A 23,359-nucleotide genomic window follows, 5' to 3' on the forward strand; every position below is an offset into this window, starting at 1 on the left:
TTAGCGTCTGTTTGACGTTAGAACTTGTGGGAAAGGCAGTTCACGCCATGTTGTGCAGAAACGCTTCCAGACTCCACAGAGAGAGAGGAAGGGAAAAAAATAGTTAATTTAGCATTTGGGAACAGTTAGATAAACGTTCCAGGAGACTTGTTGGCAGAAACTACTGTGATCTAACCGCTTGTTTAGTTATGATTGTAGACAAGCAGGCATAAATAAATAGGCTGTTTCAATTCATATCACACACCTCTACATACTGTCGTGTTTTGTGTTGCTGTGCTGTGACGGAGGGGGAACTGCAGCCATGAGTTCATTGCCTTGTTATTGCATTTTTGCACTGCTGCAGGAGGCTACACCCTAGCCCCAGACACTAATAACACCACCACTCTGCGTCAGGGACACTCACGTCTTCCAGAGTGGGGAGGTCACACAGTTTAGTTTTTCTTACCCTTATAAATGTGGGCAAAAAGGGAAACGTTTGACGCTAATGCATGATACTCCCAATATCTTACCTGGAAATTAGAATTGGAATTTCTCTAAAATGGATTTAAGGTAATAAACATTTCAAATACACTAGGGCTGTCAAAATTAACAACGTAATCACAAAATATCGCATTACTCACGAACACTCATGCGATTTCTTTTGACCTTACAAGCTCTTACCTTAACCGCTATACGGTCAGTGATCAGGTCAATGCATACGTCAGTACAAAAAGGAGTGACGAGACTCCAAATGGTGTGCAGCCTGGACAATTTGACTCCAAAATACAGCTTAGAATAACTTTTGATAAAACTGTTTCCAAGTTGTGTGCAAATAAATGACATGCATTCAAGTAGAATGTTCAAAAACCTTCCTGGATGACATTCTGACAATAAATTTGCATTTGTGTACAAATATTGGGCTCTTTACTCTCTACAATCATGCAAGCGAGTAATCACCTGTTTTTTATTAATGATTAATCCAAATTCAAAAATATGATTAATCTGACTTAAAAAGAAGTAATTTGACAGCCCTAAAAAATACATAATTACTACGGCATCTAGAACAGCTCGCAGAATATTACATTTATTTAAATCGGCATAAGGCTTATAAGGGAGCCCCTATATACCCCTGCTGTAAAGATTATGAATGATGAACCCCTACTCTGTATTTAGAGGAAAATAAAGAACGAAAAAGTCTATTTTAAGGAGGAATGTGGTTAATTATAAAACTGGCAACCAATATTATTAAATATTGAATCGAGAATCGATTCAAAAATAGAATGGTTGCCCCCCCAAAATTGAATTGAATCATCATGTGGTGCCCAAAGATTCACAGACCATACATATATGAATGAACACACGTGGAGTTATGTACTTAACAAAAGAAGGTGAAATAACTGAAAACATGTTTTATATTCTAGTTTCTTCAAAATAGCCACCCTTTGCGCTGATTACTTTTTCGCACACTCTTGGCATTCTCTCGATGAGCTTCAACAGGTAGTCACCTGAAATGGTTTTCATTTCCCCAGGTGTGCTTGAAGCTCATCGAGAGAATGCCAAGAGTGTGCAAAACAGTAATCAGAGCAAAGGGTAGCTATTTTGAAGAAACTAGAATATAAAACATGTTTTCAGTTATTTCACCTTTGTTTGTTGAATACATAACTCCACATGTGTTCATTCATAGTTGTGATGCCTTCAGTGACAATCTACAATTTAAATAGTCATGAAAATAAAGAAAACGCATTTAATGAGGAGAAGGTGTGTCCAAACTTTTGGCCCTTTACTGTATATTCACATTGAATAAAATACACGTGGAACATAACATAACAGGACCCAGTCCATTACAATATAAATAATAATAAAAAATATTAAAAACATGAAATACGATCCATAATAATCCAAAAATATTAAACATAATTAAAAATAAATAACAATGCCTTGTTTTTAATGAATACTTCGGCTTGCTACGCTACTGTTTTTTAAATGGTAGTCATTATAGTGGTACTTGGAGAGCCACGTTTTATCTGAGGTGGCGCTTGATGAAAAAAGTTGGACAACCACTGTCACACACATTGAAACATTCTAGAAACTCTTTCTAGACCAAAAGTGTCAAACTTAAAGCCTGTACAAGTTTTGTCCAGCCCGCGGGATGAGTTTGCTAAGTATAAAAATGAGCCGAAATTTTGGAATGAAAGAAACTGCTGTTCTAAATGTGTCCCTGGATGTCGCAGTAGCAATTCTTTGTATCTTTTGGATGATGCTACATCATACTTGCCAACCCTCCCGAATTTTCCGGGAGACTCCCGAATTTCAGTGCATCTCCTGAAAATCTCCCGGGACAACCATTCTCCCGAAAATCTCCCGATTTCCAGCCGGACAACTATATTGGGGGCGTGCCTTAAAGGCACTGCCTTTAGCGTCGTCTCTCACCTGAAAAGGAGACTATTATATATGTCTCCGTTATCCATAAGTTTATCTATAACCCATAACACGGTGGCCGAATGGACTCATGAACGGTCAGAGAAACACAAGGCGGCGGCAACGCAGTATTATGGGCCACCTTGCAAGCAACATCCCGTTCTCATTTGCGGATGTTTTCAACAAATCCGTGAAGGATATGTTCCTGGATTCAGAGATCGCTCGCCAGTACTCAAATGGCAGAACAAAGGCTACTCAAATAGTAAAAGGTACTGTAAGTGTTTTTTTTTTTTTTAAGTAAGCAGCAAGTACAGTACAGTACACTTAGTAGAACAACTGTGTTTTCATTACTGTTTACTGTACTATATATATATATATATATATATATATATATATATATATATATATATATATATATATATATATATATATATATATATATATATATATATATAAGAAATACTTTAATTTCAGTGAATTCTAGCTATAAATATATATACTCCTACCCCTAGACTGAGCTTTACAGTATAAGGCCACTAGAAGTTAATGAGTTGAACTTTTAATTTTTCAAAATCAAAACCCCTGCAATCTGCTGGCATAAAAATGACTGGAGAAATGGCCTTGCAAGTTTATGCTTTTATTAACCAATTATTTTAAAGCGCATCAAATACATTCAATGTACATTTAGTGCATTCTTCTTATTTTCAGTGAAGCATTTTAACATTTAGAACAATGTTAAGCAACTATAGCATCAGAACAGTCCATAGAACTAGATAATCAAAATGAAAATGTCCATTTAGATATCCCCCCACCAGGACACCCCCACACCCCCAAACATAGTGCCTCTGTTGCACCATCCGAGAGAGCACACACATTTTAAATTAACATTTTAACATTTAAAACAATGTTAAGCAACTCCTGCAATCTGAACAAACGATGGTATCAGAGAACGCGGTCCGTACATCCAGAAATAAACCACATGATGTTAGTGCACCAGTCATAAATAACATCCTGTAATTTGATTTTGATATTATATTTTTATCTTGATAGACTGGAAATTAACACCAATGAGTTGACTGATGAACATTATCACATAATTTATTCAGAAAGTATAAATAACGACGCATAAATGTCGAATACTATTAACCGCAACATGTAAGTGTAAAAAACAACAACAACATGATTTGTACATTTTCAGAATGTGCTTGTTCTATTTCTAAACAAAGAAAACAATCTGAAGTTGTCTTTATTTTTAAGTTATCGTGCCGTGATTTTACCAGTCCGGCCCGCTTGGGAGTAGATTTTTCTCCATGTGGCCACCCCATCTAAAATGAGTTTGACACCCCTGCTCCAGACTAAAATGTTCAAAACAGAATCATTCTCAATTGGATGTCATCAGTGATCTCTCTCTCTCTGTGTGTGTGTGTGTGTGCATGTGTGTGTGTGTGTGTGTGTATGTGTGTGTGTGTGTGTGTGTGTGTGTGTGTGTGTGCGTGTGTATATGCGTGTGTGTGTTTTGGCAATGATTGGGAATGACGTCGTCAGGCGTGGTAATAACAATGAGAACACAATGAAATCCAGATTACATGGGTGGAAAAGACGTTGAAATCCCAGTAAAAAGTAGAAAAAGAGAGTTGCAAGAGTGTGCGTGGAGTTGATGGGAGTGATATGTTTTAGTCGTGTTTGTACATGAGAATGTGGGGAAAAAGACATGAAAGTCCACTGGTGGAGTTTCCTGAGAGCAGAGAAGTGAAGCAGCGTGGATAGGAAATGACTCATAGGACTGGAGCTGTGCGTGTGTGCGTGTGCGTGTAGTCAGTGAGCGTGGGTGTGTGCTCTCTTGTGTTAAAAACACGCAGCACAGTGGTCCCGGTGGCTCACTCCTCTGATGCGCGCTTTTGTCCTTTCTCAATGTTCTTTTTAAATATTCATTTTTAATTATTTAAACTTTTTTTGGAGGGATTTATTGCGTAGCGAGGGACACGTGATGGACGCTCACGCGCTCTGCGCCGTTTGTGGACTTTTCGTGGCGTTTGTCGTCCACGGTATTAACGCACAAAAAAGTAAGTGCATTTTTTTTTAAAACTTTGAGGTCTTTTCAAGGCGTGACTGTGCTGTGTTAATTGAATTGTGCTGAGTTCATTTGAAACAGTCACGTAGCGGGTGTTGGGGGGGTAATGTTAACACAAGCGCTTCCTTTACCGGCTTTATCGCACCGGTTCCGCATTCCGACGGGCTGATTGCACGGCAATCATCCGTGGCTCCTGCACGGCTACAAGAACACCACATGTGTCCACTCACAGAAACTTTGGAAAAGAAGAAACAATTTATATTTTAAATACATACAAGTATTGACGTAAAATGGCACCAGTTGGATTTGTGACCAAAGACATACTAAAAGAAAATTCTAAGTGACGCAGGACCTGTAATTTATTTGTTTTTTCTTAGACAAAAAGCTATTGTTTAGCACAAAATGTATTTCATTAAAATAGTAAACCAACATATTCTATGAAACATCGACTTTATTTGTAAAGTTATTGTTGCCAATTAAATTACTGTCCTATGTTAGCTCGCTAGCTAGCTATATCAAAACAGTTGCTAGCTAACTAGCTAATTTAGGTAATTACTGTAGGTTATTGACAACTAAACACGAAAAAGTCAGGTTTATGTTTCAGTATTTTGGTGTGTAATTAACAACACACCAGATATGTGAAGCCAGTTTACAAGAGCATTATTCTTAAGGTCAATATTTCATCGCTATTAAAATATTAAAATGTTAACTTGAATTACTGTGCATGTTAGCTCGTTACGGTACATGAAACTGTAATGTCTTATCTATCTGTCTATATGTCTATCTGTCTATATATCTTGTCTATCTATATATATATATATCGATCTATCTATCTGTCGTTCGGTCTGTCTGTCTATCTATCTCAATGCTAGTTATAGAATTTTTGTCGCCCTTTTGTGGCCTTTTGTATATATACTGTATACATGTATGTATGTATGTATATGTATATATATGTATGTATGTATATGTATGTATTTATGTATATATGTATGTATATATGTATGTATGTATGTATTAGGGCTGTGAATCTTTGGGTGTCCCACGATTCGATTCAATATCGATTCTTGGGGTCACGATTCGATTCAAAATCGATTTTTATTTTCCCGATTCAAAAGGATTCTCTATTCATTCAATACATAGGATTTCAGCAGGATCTACCCCAGTCTGCTGACATGCAAGCAGAGTACTAGATTTTTGTAAAAAGCTTTTATAATTGTAAAGGACAATGTTTTATTAACTGATTGCAATAATGTAAATTTGTTTTAACTATTAAATGAACCAAAAATATGACTTATTTTATCTTTGTGAAAATATTGGACACAGTGTGTTGTCAAGCTTATGAGATGCGATGCAAGTGTAAGCCACTGTCACACTATTGTTCTTTTTTTAATTTTTTATAAATGTCTAATGATAATGTCAATGAGGGATTTTTAATCACTGCTATGTTGAAATTGTAACTAATATTGATACTGTTGTTGATAATATTCATTTTTGTTTCACTACTTTTGGTTTGTTCTGTGTCGTGTTTGTGTCTCCTCTCAATTGCTCTGTTTATTGCAGTTCTGTGTGTTGCTTGGTCGGGTTTGGTTTTGGAATTGGATTGCATTGTTATGGTATTGCTGTGTATTGTTTTGTTGGATTGATTAATGAAAAAACCCCCCAAAAAACCAAAAAAAATTTATAAATAAATTTGAAAAAAAAAATTTGATTTTTTAAAAATGAGAATCGATTCTGAATCGCACAACGTGAGAATCGCGATTCGAATTCGAATCGATTTTTTTCCACACCCCTAGTATATATATATATATATATATATATATATATATATATATATATGTATGTATGTATGTATGTATGTTAGGGGTGTAACGTACGTGTCGTTGTAATGAACCGTTTCGGTACGGGGGGTTCGGTTCGGAGGTGTACCGAACGAGTACACATGCTAGCAGCGACCGGGTTAGGACAACATGTAAAAGCCAAAGCTGGAAGACCCTCCTGCCTCGTTAAGATCTCCCGTTTGGGAACACTTTGGCTGCACGATACAACAATGGAGGACGGAGGTTTGCCGACATTATTCAGCAGCTGCTTCTGACAACACGTCAAACATGTGTTGCACCTTTCTTGCTTCCGGCTCCCAGACCGTAGTCGAGGAGCGCAGAGGAGACACTCCTCCAGGGCCGATGTATTCTCGGGGGCCACACCCTTCACTCTACCCGGCAGTGGGTCTCCACAGCTCCGGACTCCAGGTTAAATGACGAGTCCGGCGATTAGTTGCAAATCGTGGCTTTATTAAGGTCTTGCACACAGCCAATCCACCAAAACACTAGCCACTCCCCGCACTCACCTACCGCTCCCTCACTTCGCTCGCCCACACACTCACCTCACATGCTATCACATATTAAAGGGCCACACAGACACATACACTATTCTCATAACACATGCTAACCCATTTGAAGCGTCACCACCGCATTCAAGCAGCCTCTTCTCGGCGAGTCAGGCAGGGCTAAAGCAATAACAAATGTTTTTATATCAGCAGATATAAGTCCATATTGCATTAAAAACTAGATTTTGACCCACTTCTATAGTGGAAGAACAATAAGCCCATATATCCTCTTACTGCCAAGTTAGCCAGGCTGGGGAGGGAAGAAAAGTTCATCTGAGGCTGAGTTGACTTGAAACTGTTTAATGTTGCACTTTTTATATGTAGAAGAAAAGTTTTGTCATTTTATTTAATCTGAGCAACAACTTTAGGCAGTTTAATGTTGATTAACGTGGACCCCGACTTAAACAAGTTGAAAAACTTATTGGGGTGTTACCATTTAGGGGTCAATTGTACGGAATATGTACTGTACTGTGCAATCTACTAATAAAAGTCTCAATCAATCAATCAAAAAATCACTTTATATGTAGAAAAGTTTTGTTAAGAAACCATTCTGAGCCTTATCTTATTTAGTTTTTATTTTATATATGTTGACCACGTTAACCCTGGCAATGGACCCTGTGTGTATATGTATGTTATGCCATTGTTTACACATTTGGTAAATAAATAACCAAAAAAAAATGTATTTTGTTGTTTTCTTACTGTACCAAAAATGAACCGAACCGTGACCTCTAAACCGAGGTACAGACCGAACCGAAATTTTTGTGTACCGTTACAATATATGTATGCATGTATGTATGTATGTATGTGTGTGTGTATATATATATATATATATATATATATATATATATATATATATATATATATATATATATATATATATATATATATATATATATATATATATATATATATGTGTGTATGTTTATATGTGTATATATATATGCATATATGTATATATATTTATATATATATATATATATATATATATATATATATATATATGTATATATATATGTTTATATGTGTATATATATGTGTGTGTGTGTATATATATATATATATATATATATATATATATATATATATATATATATATATATATATATATATATATATATATATATATTTTATATATATATATTTGTGTATGCTGAGATGACACCAGGAATCTTTTTATCGGAAACGGAACATTTTCTTTACATTGCCCTACCTAAAACAATTGTCGTTGTGTTGCTGCTGCTGCTTCAAATATTGTTCATTACAATTGTTGTATTTATTCATTGTGTTTCATCACTAACAGAGGTTAGGAGCAATTTATCGATAGTTGCAGTGTTGCCATATTGACATATTTTTGAGATTGTGAGCCATGTATTATGTATCACAATGGAATGAAAGGAACATTTGTCCATGTGGCGGAATATTCTCTCTACAAGAACCAAGATAGCTCAGTGGTTAAAACTACACACTCAATTATTGGATCTGGGTTTGAATCCCAGTTGGGTGGATTGGTATTCTGTTTTGTTTCACCTCCATTGTAGTTTAACTGAGACAGGGTTCTCTAATTATATTTATCATTGATGCTCGGAATCTTCTCTCAAGGATACCCAGGATAGCTGAGTGGTTAAAACCATTGCCTCCGCAACACGTGCTACTGGGTTCAAATCCCAGTAGGACTGATAGGTAACTTGCAAAACTCCACTTGGAAGCGTTGGGTTTTATCGCATCTTGATCATAGTTTACTGAGACAGGTTCACGATTAAATATGTCATTAGGGCCTGAAATCTGTTCTTAAGAAGACCCAAGATAGTGGAGTGGTTAAGACCAATAACTGTTTACCAAGGGTTACTGGGTACGAATCCTGGTCAGTTTGCAAAGCTACAGCCAAAAGAGTCAGTGGAGCTTTGTTAGTTAACCACTGAGCCGATAGGGATTCCAACCCAGTAGTCCTTGTTGGGAGCTAACAGTTTTAACGATTCAGCTATCCTGGATCTTCTTTTTCGGGCCCAATGACACATTTAATCAAGGACCCCTGTCTTAGTTAAACTAGGTGAAAAAAACCAGAGTACCAATAGACCAAACTGAGATTCGAACCCAGATCCAACTATTGAGAGTGCGTAGTGTTGAGCACTTAGCTATCCTAAGTCCTATGGTAACTTTATTCCAATAATTTATATATTTATTTTAAAAACAATGATAGCAGTGACCCCGAACAGTAAGTTTATTTACATATACACAGTCACTTATATATATTTACATATATACACATACTGTATATATACACAGTTTACACACACACACATGAACTAAGGGGACAAGCCAAACTCCTGGAAAAACAACCCCACATCATAATTCCTCCTCCACCAAATTTCACACTCGGCATAATGCAGTCCGAAACGTACCGTTCTCCTGGCCACCTCCAAACCCAGACTCGTCCATCAGATTGCCAGATGGAAAAGCGTGATTCATCACTCGAGAGAAGGCGTCTCCACTGCTCTAGAGTCCAGTAGCGACGTGCTTTACACCACTGTATCCCACGCTTTGTATTGGACTTGGTGAAGTTTGGCTTAGATGCAGCTGCTCGGCCATGGAAACCCATTCCATGAAGCTCTCTGTGTACTGTACGTGGGCTAATTGGAAGGTCACATGAAGTTTGGAGCTCTGTAGCAACTGACTGTGCATAAAGTATTTGCTCTCTGTCAGTTTACGTGGCCTACCACTTTATGGCTGAGTTGCTATTGTTCCCAAACTCTTCCATTTTCTTATAATAAACCCGACAGTTGACTTTGGAATATTTAGGAGCGGGGAAATTTCACGACTGGATTTGTTGCACAGGTGGCATCCTATGACAGTTCCACGCTGGAAATCAGTGAGTTCCTGAGAGCGGCCCATTCTTTCACAAATGTTTGTAGAAACCGTCTCCATGCCTAAGTGCTTGATTTTATAAACCTGTGGCCGGGCCAAGTGATTAGGACACCTGATTCTCATCATTTGGATGGGTGGCCAAATACTTTTGGCAATATAGTGTAAATACATACTATATATATGGACACACACAAAACAGTAAGTTTACATACATACAGTATATACACATTTGTCTACCTATGTTGGCCCTGCGATGAGGTGGCGACTTGTCCGCCCGAATGCAGCTAGGATAGGCTGCAGCCACACCAGAAACCCCGAGAGGTACAAGCAGTAGAAAATGTATGGATGGGTTTCACCTGTATAATATAATGACTGAGTGAAAATTAGGTTGAAGGAAACATGCAACTTTTTTCTGACTACAATTGAACATTCACTTACCGAAGTAGTATCTATGTAGCAAAGTGTTGTAAGCTTTTGACCAAAAACTTAGTCACTGCCTGATGACTGGTCGTTCCTGGCCGAGTGGTACTCTTTCCTGCCACGGTGAATGCTAGCGGCAGACGTGAAATGGAGCCATTAATGCCCGCAGTCAGAGTATGTCTCCTCATAGTCATCTGAATGAGAAGGCATTCATTTAAATTTAACAGCTAATAGAGCGCAAACATTACAAGCGGTATTAGTACCTGTTGTATTTATACCACATGACTTATGCCTGTGATGAGATCGGCGTGGTTCAAAAACGCTACATTCATTTGTAGTTATTGCATGCTATGTGCTCAAACATTTCAGCATATTGCTTGTATGTCCTTCTCTTGATGAAATAACTATTTCGGAATTATTACAAGTAGCGCTGCTGCAATCTTTTCTTGTAAAACGTCAAGCGGTTATTCTGCCCGGGCGCCGCCATGTTGCACTTGAAAATACATGATAGTATAGTAATAAATATGATTAGAACATTTGAGCATTATGTTTGTATTCAATTGCAGTAAGTGTGTTCATCCTCAACATTCCTGCCAACTAATTGTACACACTATGGCATTTTTACCAAGCCTTTTTATGGAGATATACCACCATAATAACGTAAGTTTTTCCTACAAATCAAACTTTTTCTAGTGGCATATTTATGTACTCATGTGCAAGTGCTGCTCTCAATTCCATTTGTCGGAGGGCCATTTTTCCATTTACTCTCTTCCAATATATTTTCTTGGTCACATCGTCAAAAAATGTGTCACAGGAAGTTCCAGGTAATCTGCTTGATGTCATGTCCCTCGATGGAAAACACTACTTATAATAACGTTAGCTAACGGTAAAACCCCCAAAAATGGTCTGCCATTCAAAAGATGATTTTAACTAGAGCCACCAAACAAAAACATTCATAACGAGCAATGTTTAAAAAAAACCAAAACACTTTTGATACTTTTCGCCGTCGGTGATATTGGCGCGCTTCCTTGTCCTCTGCAGTTCCGCGTGGCTAACTGCAGTGACGTCACTCGCTGACTGGTAAATTTCGAATTGTGGCGCGCCTGGTCTGCGTAGTCCGCCCCTAGATAGGCCCTAACCAATCATTTCGATTGTCAATCTGAGAGTCCCAGCCACAACTGGTCCACATTCGCTGAGCGGGTATGACTTTATACGGATCTGGTGATTTAAAAGTTGATCTGCCGCAGTATGAACTGCTATCTGGAACTGTGTTTGAATATAGGAAAATAAAAGACTGTGCTAAATAATAAGTCAAACCTTTTGGCGTACTACTAGATGTACCACGTACCACAGTTTGAGGTTCATGTGGCCTCTATTTGTGGTTGTGGCCCTAAACTACCGCAAAGTGTTTCTGCCATGAGCTGGCCCTGCTATATATTTTGTATAATATAGCATGACACAAATTAAACAAATAGTTGAATAGAAATGATCGTTTTTTGGGGTCAAACTGGGTTTTAACATTCTTAACTGTCATAAAGGTGTAACAAGAAGTGAACCATTATTGATAAAAGACGCTGAGCCTTAAGTTTAATGATAAAAGTTGGCACAAACTGTCAAAAATGTAGCATTTGTCACCAAATGTTGACGAAATAAGTGTCACCCGAAAAAGCCAAGGAAAAAGCAAAAGGTGCATATTTAATCATCTGGAAATTATAGTCTGACATTAGAGGTTCATATTATGTTGAACGCCTACTCCTTATTAGGTAAAAGAACAGCATTTAATGCATGTTAATATTGATGGATCAGGATGCAATATCCATCCATCCATTTTCTACCGCTTATTCCCTTTGGGGTCGCGGGGGGCGATGCAAAAAGCTAGTAAACAGTGAAATTAAACTTTAAACTTCTAAAATTTCTATCATATATATAATTATATACATAGGTGTGAATGAATGATGGGTTTTTAACATGTAAAGCGACTTTGGGTACATAGAAAAGCGCTATATAAATCTCAGGTATTATTATTACATACACATACAAATGCATGTATACTGTATATCTATATTTACATACAAACATACACACATACATATATAATATGCATAGGTAAGCACACCATCTCTATTTTATATATGAAACCATTAGTATGATATGCTGTACAATTAAGAGGAGTATGCATTCTCTGCATATCTATGCATAAACGTATGGAGATGGTAGTGTTTTTTCTCTCCTATATACAGTATATGGCCAATTCCTTGCGGTTTCCTGACACACGAAATGTGACAAATGGAGGGGGGGGGGGGGGGGGGGGTACACACGATCTTCTTTAGCCGCCAGATGGTAGTAGAGTGTTGAATTAATGTGTTTAGTGGCAATTCCAACTTTGACCACAGCGTCAGTTGCTGTGTAAAGTGGCGCTTTCCATCATTTTCTGAAGACTGCATTGCAAAAATTACTAACACTCCCCTCTTCCTCTCACACGAGATCCAGGAATTGGGCCGTATGAATCCCTTCCCTATGATATATATATATATATATATATATATATATATATATATATATATATATATATATATATATATATATATATATATATATATATATATATATTTTCTTATGTGACATTCACTGTAATTAATAATTATTAAATTATATCTAAAAACAAAACAAAAGGGACAATGTTAAAGGACAATATATTGTATAATTTTGTAAATCATTGCAATAAGTAATAAAAAATAACTTTTAGAACAAAAAGTCTGCAGTAATAAACAGAACATCTGGTTTAAGTATACAACTAATAATTTATTACTAGTGCATAGTGTACGTGTGCTTCATGCAAATACTTGTTTTTGTTCACAGTGGACAAAAACCGGGATGAGTTAACATGCAAACCCTGCACACAGTTTCACATCATTTCCTGAAGCAAACATAAAGCAGAATCTAGCAGTGTGAGGCCATCTCCAACATCTGGATATCAGCTGCTGGTCCACCCGCCCCCATCTGTTTTATGACAAAATGCAACATCCCCACACCCAAAAAACACTTGGGCTAAATGAGACTCCCCAACGTCAGGAATGCGAAAACTGGCTCCATGTTTCTGCTTGACGTGCAGAGCGGGCGAGAAACAAACCGTGAAATGTGATAAGGTGTGAGAACATGGCTTTTATTTTAGTTCTAACTTTTTGCCAGGGCTAAGCAGTTCGGTGAGAAAGAGTATGATGTTTGTGGTGCGGTGCAGACGTTGGCGGTTGTGGGCAGAGGTCAGCGCACGGTCACGCCTCCACTACTTCCCGATGACCTTGGGCATTCCCAGAGCAGGCGTCATGTAGCCGAGGGTCGGGCTTAAAGGCGTCTGGAGGAAAAGCTTACAAGAGCGGTGACACATTGTTGCTGTTGTGATCGAGGCTGCGCAGTAACTTAGGCCAGCTCAGACTCTGCCAAGAGGACTTGAACATGTGACCCCAAAGCTTTTAAAAATCTCCTTGATGAGAAAATAACATAGTGTACTTTTAAATACTCTCCTTGATGAGAAAATAACATAGTGTGTAAATCAACAAGGCTCTTAAAATCCTTACTTTGTTACTTTTTCAGTCACTGCTCAAAAATGACCTAGTCTTACATTTCCCATAATGCACCAGGTACATTTTGAGGTACATTCTCACACTAGCATACTTTCCCTTTTAAAATCCTTGCACTTTACACAAACTGCTCAATATGAAAAAAAATCACCTCAAAATGCGCCTGGCAACTGTTTGAATGCATAACTTGGTTCAATAGACACTCATCTGCCACACAATTAGGTACACTTGCACATTCTAATAGGATCCAATACAAGAAATGTAGCTAAAACTCACACGTCAAGCTGTATTATCTAAACAATACAGTATTCATGTCATTGTGAATGTAGTTTGCAGTTGCACTTTGTGTTAAAACATTTTTTCTTCTTCTATGCAGCTGTATTTTGTATAAATTGAGAATTTGTGATTGAATTCTTGTTTTAGAGCTCATCAGGCAAGTAACAAAAAATATTTAAAAAATAAGTTAAAATTAAAATAAATACCATTTTTAACAATGAAAATAATTTGTTCAATTTTTTTTCAAATAATATATTAATAACAAAACATAATAAAATAAGATACTACATTATTCACAAAATAAACAAAAACCTAAATAAAATAAATAATATTCAAAAATAAATAAAATAATTTACAAAACATTTCGAGTTGAATGAATAAATGGGTTATACTTGTATAGCGCTTTTCTTCCTTCAAGGTACTCAAAGCGCTTTGAAACTATTTCCACATTCACACATTCACACACTGATGACGGGAGCTGCCATGCAAGGCCCTAACCACGACCCATCAGGAGCAAGTGTGAAGTGTCTTGCTCAAGGATACAACAGACGTGACTAGGTTGGTAGAAGCTGGGGATCGAACCAGGAACCTTCCGGTTGCTGGCACGGACACTCTCCCAACTCCGCCACGCCGTCCCCAGTAAATGGTAAAATTATGTAATAAAATAATTAAATACAATACAGCTAAATAATATATCATAAAAACAATATAATTAGGGATGGGAATTTTACAACAACTAAATTTTCTCTTCAAACAGACACCATTGTGTCCCAATACAAACAGCGTCTGTTTTCATCGAAAAATTCCACAGTATTCTGGACATCTGTGTTGGTGAATCTTTTGCAATTTGTTTAATGAACAATGGAGACAGCAAAGAAGAAAGCTGTGGGTGGGATCGGTGTATTAGCGGCTGGCTACAGCAACACAACCAGGAGGACTTTGAGTTGGATAGCAGACGCGCTATCCGACGCTAGCCACCGACCGCACCAATGATCGGGTGAAGTCCTCCGTCGTGCCGTCGATCGCTGGAACGCAGGTGAGCACGGGTGGTGATGAGCAGATGAGGGCTGGCATAGGTGGGGAGCTAATGTTTTTAGCATAGCTCTGTCGAGGTCCCGTAGCTAAGTTAGCTTCAATGGCGTCGTTAGCAACAGCAATGCTAGGCTTCGCCAAGCTGGACAGCATTAACCGTGTAGTTACAGGTCCAGGGTTTGGTTCGGTGTCTCCAGATAGTAGAAGTAATAATAGTATTGTTGATCTTCTGTCTATCCTTCCAGTCAGGGGCATGTTTCTTCTGTTTCTATCCGCAGTTAAGCATGATGCTATCACGTTAGCTCCGAAGCTAAAGTGCTTCACTGATGTATTGTCGTGGAGATAAAAGTCACTGTGAATGTCCATTTCGCGTTCTCGACTCTCATTTTCAAGAAGATATAGTATCCGAGGTGGTTTAAAGTACAAATCCGTGATCCACAATAGAAAAAGGAGAAAGTGTGGAATCCAATGAGCCCTTGTACCTAAGTTACGGTCAGAGCGAAAAAAGATACACCCTGGCATCCTGCACTGCACTTTAATCCTTCACTCTCACTTTCCTCATCCACGAATCTTTCATCCTCGCTCAAATTAATGGGGTAATCGTCGCTTTCTCGGTCCGAATCGCTCTCGCTGCTGGTGTAAACAATGTGCAGATGTGAGGAGCCCTTCAACCTGTGACGTCACGCTACTTCCGGTACAGGCAAGGCTTTTTTATCAGCGACCAAAAGTTGCGAACTTTATCGTCGATGTTCTCTACTAAATCCTTTCAGCAAAAATATGTCAATATCGTGAAATGATCAAGTATGACACATAGAATGGACCTGCTATCCCAGTTTAAATAAGAAAATTTCATTTCAGTAGGCCTTTAAATATATATAATTTGTATTTTAAGTATACATTTTAGAATAAATAAGAATTATGATTTGGATGTGAATCGTTTTTTTTGAGCACCTCAAAATATAATACTAAAAATAATTTACATTTATAGTAAACAAATACAATAATAAGTAATAATAGTAATTAATAATAAGTAATAAACATTCATGCAAATATTTGAATACTGTAGATACTGCTGCACTTTTGTTTAATTAATACAGTAAAAACATATCAGTTAAGACCATATGCACATACTATTGCTGGTGCTTGCCTATATCTCAGTCATCCCAAAAAGGAAAGACCATGCAAATAGACAAGGCAGGAAGCATGATGTAACACAAAGTGTCATGCAAGCCTATTGTTTTCTCAGTCTTATCTGGAAGACAAATATTGTTTTGCACAATTTGTTTTTTCACATGTGACATCTTCCTATTGTTGTGTAAAATACTCACTGGACACTTCATGTGGCACACATGCACGTTCTAATATAAAGTGACACCAGAGTATAAAAACCGAACTACACCGAACTGTGTAGAATTCTTAATACACATCTTGTATTGGCTTTTATTAGATTGTGTAGGTGGGAGCCATGTTATTTGCAGGTCGTCGGCTATTGTTTTGAGGCATTTTTACAATCAAATCTGGAGGGCTGCATGAAGTGCAAGCATTTTAAAGAGAACATTTTAAGGTGTGGGATAATTACAACAAAAAAAAATAAAGTTTTGGAATATGATGTACACAAGGGAGCAAAAGTAGGGCCCTTGCTTGCTTCGTAACACTTGCCTGCCAATCAGATTGCTTTAAAGCATCCAGCCACCAGGGGGCATACTGTGGGCTGGTTAGCACTTATTACACGCTATTTCTGAGAGAAGTAATATTGTAGTCATTGTTATATTATAATATCCATCCATCCATTTTCTACCGCCTGTCCCTTTATATAAAATTCTAATAGTTTAGAACTTTTCCATGATGAGATTCAACCATGTACACGCACCCACACATTGAAGCGCTCATCTTTGTGGCTGTCATAAAAACAAATGAAGCCTTCCATTGTGTCTACAGGACAGGAAGGAACCATTTTTCTCTAAACCACCGTCTTTTTCCTCACAGACACATTCGTTTATTCTCTGGAAGACACACAAACAATCCGAAGGAAGCACTTTGTGCAAACACATCCTGTTCCCCAGACAGACAAAAAGTTACCCACACACAACTGTGTGTTACATCAGCAGTGAAAGCTTGCCACCCACAAAGTTGCTCACGTGTTCTCTTTAGTTTTTAACAGCTGATTTCTGATGGACTGTATGGTGATGGTGCTTTAATTGTATTTAAGTGAACAAATATTGGCACATCAACCACTTAGGCTACACAAAACAGGAAACAGAATTGCTCCCATAATTTCTGGTGTGTTGTTGCTAGGCTGATTTTCACGTAAAAAGCGCTTCCTCAACAACTTAGAGCACAGAACTCCATTGCTTCACATGGTGGAGAAAGAACAGGAAGAGTCGGCAATAAAAGGAAGTCAGGCAGACATTAGGGAAATGAACATTAAGGAAATAAAAACAGTTTTGTTGCTAGGCAGCTTTCAAATCTAAAGTTCAAATAAAAAAATGGCATATGTTTGTTGTTTCTATGGCAATGTGGGGAACAGGGTTTGCTGTACAAAAAAGGACAGGGAGAGTCGGCAGCAACAGGAAGTCAGACAGACACGGAGGAAGACTATTCGGCTGATAATTAACATACAGTCATTTTAAATCACTGCTCTGTATTAAATATAACCTGCATAACAACAGTTCTATGCAATTAAAGATACAATTTTACATTTCAGCGACTTAGCATTGTTTTTCCTGGACATTGTTGCTAGGCAGATTTCAAATGCAGAAATCCATTAAAAAATATTGGCCTATAGTCCAATACGTTTCTTGTTTCCTTGGCAATGACCGAAACTTCCTGAGGAAATCATTTTAAAACTATAATTTTAAGATTTTGACACAAGTAACATGTCAACTGAATCGCTGCTCTGTATTTCATATAAACCACAATTAGTCGACAATATTGATAGATTGAGACTTTTATAAGTAGATTGCACAGTACAGTACATATTCCATACAATTGACCACTAAATGGTAACACCCGAATACGTTTTTCAACTTGTTTAAGTCGGGGTCCACATTAATCAATTCATGGTCAATTAATTAATTAGTAAACGTTGCATGCTTGCTGTTAGGTAGATTTTGAATCCAGAAGTCCAATAAATATAACAATATCTTTATGTAATGACATTTGATACTTTCAATGGAAAACCCTTTAAAACAGAAAAAGGATTATGAGCCAAGTAAAAAAAAAAAAAAAAAAAAATTGCAACTAAACCCATATTAAATATAAACTACATTCGACATTATTAATCATTAATTGTCGCATGGCAGCATGGTGGAACATGGGTTAGTGCATGTGCCTCACAATACGAAGGTCTTGAGTAGTCCTGAGTTCAATCCCAGGCTCGGGATCTTTCTGTGTGGAGTTTGCATGTTCTCCCCGTGACTGCGTGGGTTCCCTCCGGGTACTCCGGCTTCCTCCCACATCCAAAGACATGCACCTGGGGATAGGTTGATTGGCAACACTAAATTGGCCCTAGTGTGTGAATGTGAGTGTGAATGTTGTCTGTCTATCTGTGTTGGCCCTGTGATGAGGTGGCGACTTGTCCAGGGTGTACCCCGCCTTCCGCCCGAATGCAGCTGAGATAGGCTCCAGCACCCCCCGCGACCCTAAAAGGGACAAGTGGTAGAAAATGGATGGATGGATGGATTGTCGCATGCTTGTTAGCTTGTTGTAAGGCAGAGTTTGAGTCCAACAAATATAACAATGTTACATATTTCACAATAACTATGGAAAACACTTTTAAAAACTAAAACATAATATTTTTGGTCAAGTTTAAAAATACATATTTTTGCAACTGAAACGGTATTAAATATACATATACACAAATCATGCACAGCTATAACTACAAATATTCGACAATATTTATTGTCACATGCTTGTTAGCAGGCGTGGCTCGACATGACAGATTATATCTATTTTTCTAGTCGCTTGTTGCTAGGCAGATTTTGAATCCAGAAGCCAAATAAATCTAACATTGTTTGCATATTTCAAAATAGCCAAGGAAAACACTTTAAAAACGAACCAAAAATACGATTATTAGTCAAGTTTCAAATGACATATTTTGCAAATGAATTGCCACTCTGTATTAAATATAAACCACAAATAGTCGACGATATTTATTATTAATTGTCACATGGTTGTCGCTAGGCAGATTTCAAACCCAGAAATTCACTAAATATTAGCACGATTACATCGTCCAAGCTCTTTTGTGGAAGAGTTGGCACCACAAAAATAAAATCATAATTGTATTCATAAATGACGTTGTTGTACTTTGTTGTTTTTCTCAGTATTGGAATGTAAATCCATATTGGTAAGAAAATGTGGACTGGTTCTAAGTGAAAATGTTCTTTTCCTTGTGCTCAGGTCAGTGTGGCAGCTTAGAATTCTGGAACTCTGACCTGGATGCTTGCATGCAGTGTGCATCGTGTAAGCAGTACCCTAAGACGCCGTCATGCAACACATGTAAGTCACACAATCACGCACAACATGTCAGGCTACACACCAACGCTTAAACTTGTCTCTCAGGTAAATCAGTGGAGGAGACGTCGGACGTGTGGAAGCTAGCGGCCATCACCAGCTTCTCGGTGTTGGCCGTGGTCCTGGTGGGCGCCGCCCTCATCATCGGGGTCATGGTGCATCGACGCAAGTCACGCAAACTTCCTCTACGTGGTGAGACTCAATGTGTCATTTAGATACTTTAAGTAGCTGTAAAGTCCAGCACGCCTTGTTACGTTAAGGTTGTGTTCAAGTCCATGAAAACATTGCAGAATAAATAATATATACATAATGTTTTAAAAATGACTCATATTTAAAAGTAATTACAGTTATTTTTACAATAAGTAAATACTTTCTGAAATAAACTAAACAAATTTAACAATAAAAATACTATAAAAAATGGTCCCAATTTATGAATAAAAAAGTGCACTGCAATTAATTGAAGTACTGCAGAAATAAAATACTGAACTTATGTGGGAAAAAGGTTGTAATATGTAATATTAAAATGTAGAACTCATTGAGAACTGACTCAATCATTTTTATTATCATTTATTCCAAGAGAGAAACAAAATGGAATTAAGAAAAATACAGTGAAAATAGCCTTTGAAAAAAGTTGCAATAAGTCAAGAATAAATTTTTAAAAAAAATATTTAAAATTTTACAGGTTGACATTGCTATATGACAAAATTAAGTTATTTTTCAAAAGTATTTATATAAGTGTTGTAGGAATAAAATATTAAAATACTGTACTTATGAGAGAACAATATTTCTATTTTGAAAGAATAAAAACACTTATTTTAAGTAAGTCATTAAGTAATAATACTAAAATGTAAAAATAGTTGAACGTTCACAAAAATATCATATAAAAGGACTAAAATGTTTTTTAATGCTTTTGAGAAATGTGTTTTTATTAAATTATAGAGTTGTGTTTTTGTGAGAAAAAATGGCAATATTAAAATAATTTAAATATTTTTATTTAAAAATAGAATATAATAGTTTTATTGTTATTACACTTAAAACAATACAACAAGATTAATTTTCAGCACAAAGGTTCAAGAGCATTATACAATACTATATCGAGTTACAGGGGTGTACAGAACAGGAAGACTAAAGCTGTAGTTTTATGAGAAAATTTGTAGTATTTAAATAATTACCAATATTTTTTATCAAATAATACAGTTGCAGTTTTATGAGAAAATGGTTGCAGTGTTCACCAAATGCTGAAATCATGTATTAAAGAATAAAGTTTTAGTTTTATTTGAAAATATTGCAACATTTTAAGAATTAAAACTATTTTTCTTGAAAAATGGAGTTGTAGTTGAATGAGAAAAGGTTGCAGTACTTACAGCATGCTAAAAACATTTATTAAAGAAAACAAAATGGAGCAGTGGGTTATTAAATTAGATGAGACACAATAATAAACATTACTAATTGACAGTGTCAATTAAAAGTGAGCATTATCTTGGTAAAGGCAGAATATCGCCTTATTAGATGATATTATTCTATCATTTTTATAGGTGAGATTGTATTAGTATTGAAGAATACAAAGGATAATGTTTGTGAATGCTAATAAACATTATTAGCACATGCTATGTATTTAATGTGTTTGTTTACTATTACAGAGCCAATAGAGGAAACAGCGGGGCCACTTTATCAAGCTTAAACATTTCAGTAAGTGTCTTTCCTCTTGTTTGCATACTTTGCACCTGATCTCATCCCCAGTTAATCAAAGGAGTCGATGATGTGTCCTTTGCAGCCTCTGGAAACACACGTGACTCAAGCAAGAAGCGACTGAGGCTGAGAGGTCGACCCTCTGGACCGTGACCTGGGTTCTCTGACAAGTATTTAAGTGTTGAGCAGGACCAAGCTCTCGCACAATTTACAACTTTAATCAAACTCTCATGATCCCCTTGGGACTGACGGACTGTTGGAGCGCCGTGGTGCCTCCCTGCTGGGCCGCTACAGCAGGTGCCTCCCTGCCGAACTGCGAGGTGGCGCTCAGCCTTCCTTAAAGAAGTCGCTTCTCCACAGACGAATGTAGCTAACAGGCAAGGACTCTGCTCACCGTTTGGCACAAGAATGCGTTTGAATGTAGCGCGTGTTCAGGACAAGTCATTGGTGCACTGTGTCCTCATGTCCTGACACCCTTCTTCTTCTGTCTTTGTTCATCTTTATAACACTAATGACTGTGTACTTTATAATCACCTCACCATGACTGTAGGGCCACACTGACAAAGGGGAACCAATAGAAAATAGTGTGGATTTGACCAAAAATAACTGCAGTATTTCATAAATTAAATCATCATTCAAACGTTGCCGCCGCCAAAGAAAATTGCTTATGTATATATAGAATACAACTATAATTTTTCAAGACAAAAGTTGTAATAATAGAAGAAAAAGCAGTAATAAAATTGTGCTTTTAAAAATATTACGTGGCCATTTTTATTTTTCACTGTTACAAAAATAACATTTTATTTTATGAGAAAACATTTGAAATACAGGACAAAATAATGTAGTTTGCAAGAGTAGTTATGCAATAACTGAAAAATCTCTTTAAAAAAAAAGAGACAACTATAGAAATAAGTTTAAAAACATATATATATAAAGTATATTTTTGTTATTTTCCTAATTTTACAGAAAACTAATTGCTGTATTGCAAGTATAAAGTTGACATTTTTTTTATATTACAATGAAGAACAGCAGCAATACAATTTTTTTTTTTTTTTTAAAGAAAATATTGAAAGTATTACAACTTGTAAACTTGTACTACAAAGGGACAGTTTTTCTAAAGCAAAAAGTACAACATAAGAACACGTTATGTTACCATTGGTGGTTTAACAGAATACATTGTTTAATATTTGCGTTCAAATTTTTTTACATTGACAAATCAGATTGAAAACCAATTGCTTGCAGGTCCGAGAAATGTGTTTGGTGTTGTGGCGTGTCCCTCACCGCTGTCTCGCCACACGTACAACATTTCTAAATGAAGGGGGAAAAGTTGAAATATTTCAAGAATAAAAATATAAAGCTTTACAAAAACAAACTTCAGTAAATAAAGATTTGGAACATCACGATAAAAAGATGTTATCTATATAAAGAACGGTAAAACCTTAACGACACAAATTGACATGAATAAAGTCAATATGAGGACAAAAAAGTGTAATAATGCCAAAATAATATTAAAGATACTCAAGCGAGTGAACGCTGAAATGAAGAATTAAGAATAGCTGCTCTACCTAGTGGTGAAGTTGGGGATTGCTACATTTTGCCTCCTTTTGTTCTTGTCAGTAAGGGCTTGATGCTCTTTTGTTGTCTTAAAATCACTGTGTCCATTCTTCTACAGTCTGCACAAAAGGTTATGGAATTGACACTACATTGTTATGAATATTCTTATGTGCATTGTCAGCACATTTCAGTGAAGGGACGGACTTCCAGTGAAGATTCCATTTTGTTACAGCGCAGCTCGTTGTGATTTTGTACTAACGCCTTCTTCACTCTTTGTGTTGCCATTTCTAAATGTATATAAAGTACTGTACATGCACTGGCTTGTTTGACCTACTATTGCTTTTAGTACCAAATGTATTTTCACAATAAAAGTGTCAACCATGTTTGTTTTTAGTATGAGGGTGGGGGGAGAATATCAACAAGACACACTTCTTTGCAGTCTTTTATTCCTTATGTCCTAGCTTAGATTCTAAATGATGTAGAAATCTACACTTCAGTGACAAAATAGTATAGAAATATGACTTCAATACTGAGCAAAATCCATTACATGGCTGGGTTTTTCCCCCCCATCTTTTTACGAGACTA

At 36.8% G+C, this 23,359-nt stretch overlaps 1 protein-coding gene across 1 annotated transcript; it reads left to right on the forward strand.

Moving 5' to 3' along the window:
- The first annotated feature begins 4,085 nt into the window (after nt 1–4,085).
- Nucleotides 4,086–23,157, forward strand: si:rp71-1c10.7 (tumor necrosis factor receptor superfamily member 12A). The gene is made up of 5 exons (XM_062055958.1): nt 4,086–4,460; nt 19,418–19,516; nt 19,580–19,723; nt 21,172–21,220; nt 21,306–23,157. The coding sequence occupies exons 1-4, from the start codon at nt 4,385–4,387 to the stop codon at nt 21,210–21,212; spliced, it is 360 nt and encodes a 119-aa protein (XP_061911942.1). The 5' UTR covers nt 4,086–4,384; the 3' UTR covers nt 21,213–21,220; nt 21,306–23,157.
- Nucleotides 23,158–23,359: the final 202 nt, after the last annotated feature.

This window comes from Entelurus aequoreus, linkage group LG08 (assembly GCF_033978785.1).
Source record: "Entelurus aequoreus isolate RoL-2023_Sb linkage group LG08, RoL_Eaeq_v1.1, whole genome shotgun sequence".
Lineage (NCBI taxonomy): Eukaryota > Metazoa > Chordata > Actinopteri > Syngnathiformes > Syngnathidae > Entelurus > Entelurus aequoreus.

Coding starts and splice junctions, on each gene's coding strand:
- si:rp71-1c10.7 (XM_062055958.1), top strand. CDS start 4,385: ATGGACGCTCACGCGCTCTGCGCCGTTTGTGGACTTTTCGTGGCGTTT. Junction 19,517..19,579: donor GACGCCGTCATGCAACACAT/GTAAGTCACACA, acceptor CTTGTCTCTCAG/GTAAATCAGTGGAGGAGACG. Junction 19,724..21,171: donor ACGCAAACTTCCTCTACGTG/GTGAGACTCAAT, acceptor TTACTATTACAG/AGCCAATAGAGGAAACAGCG.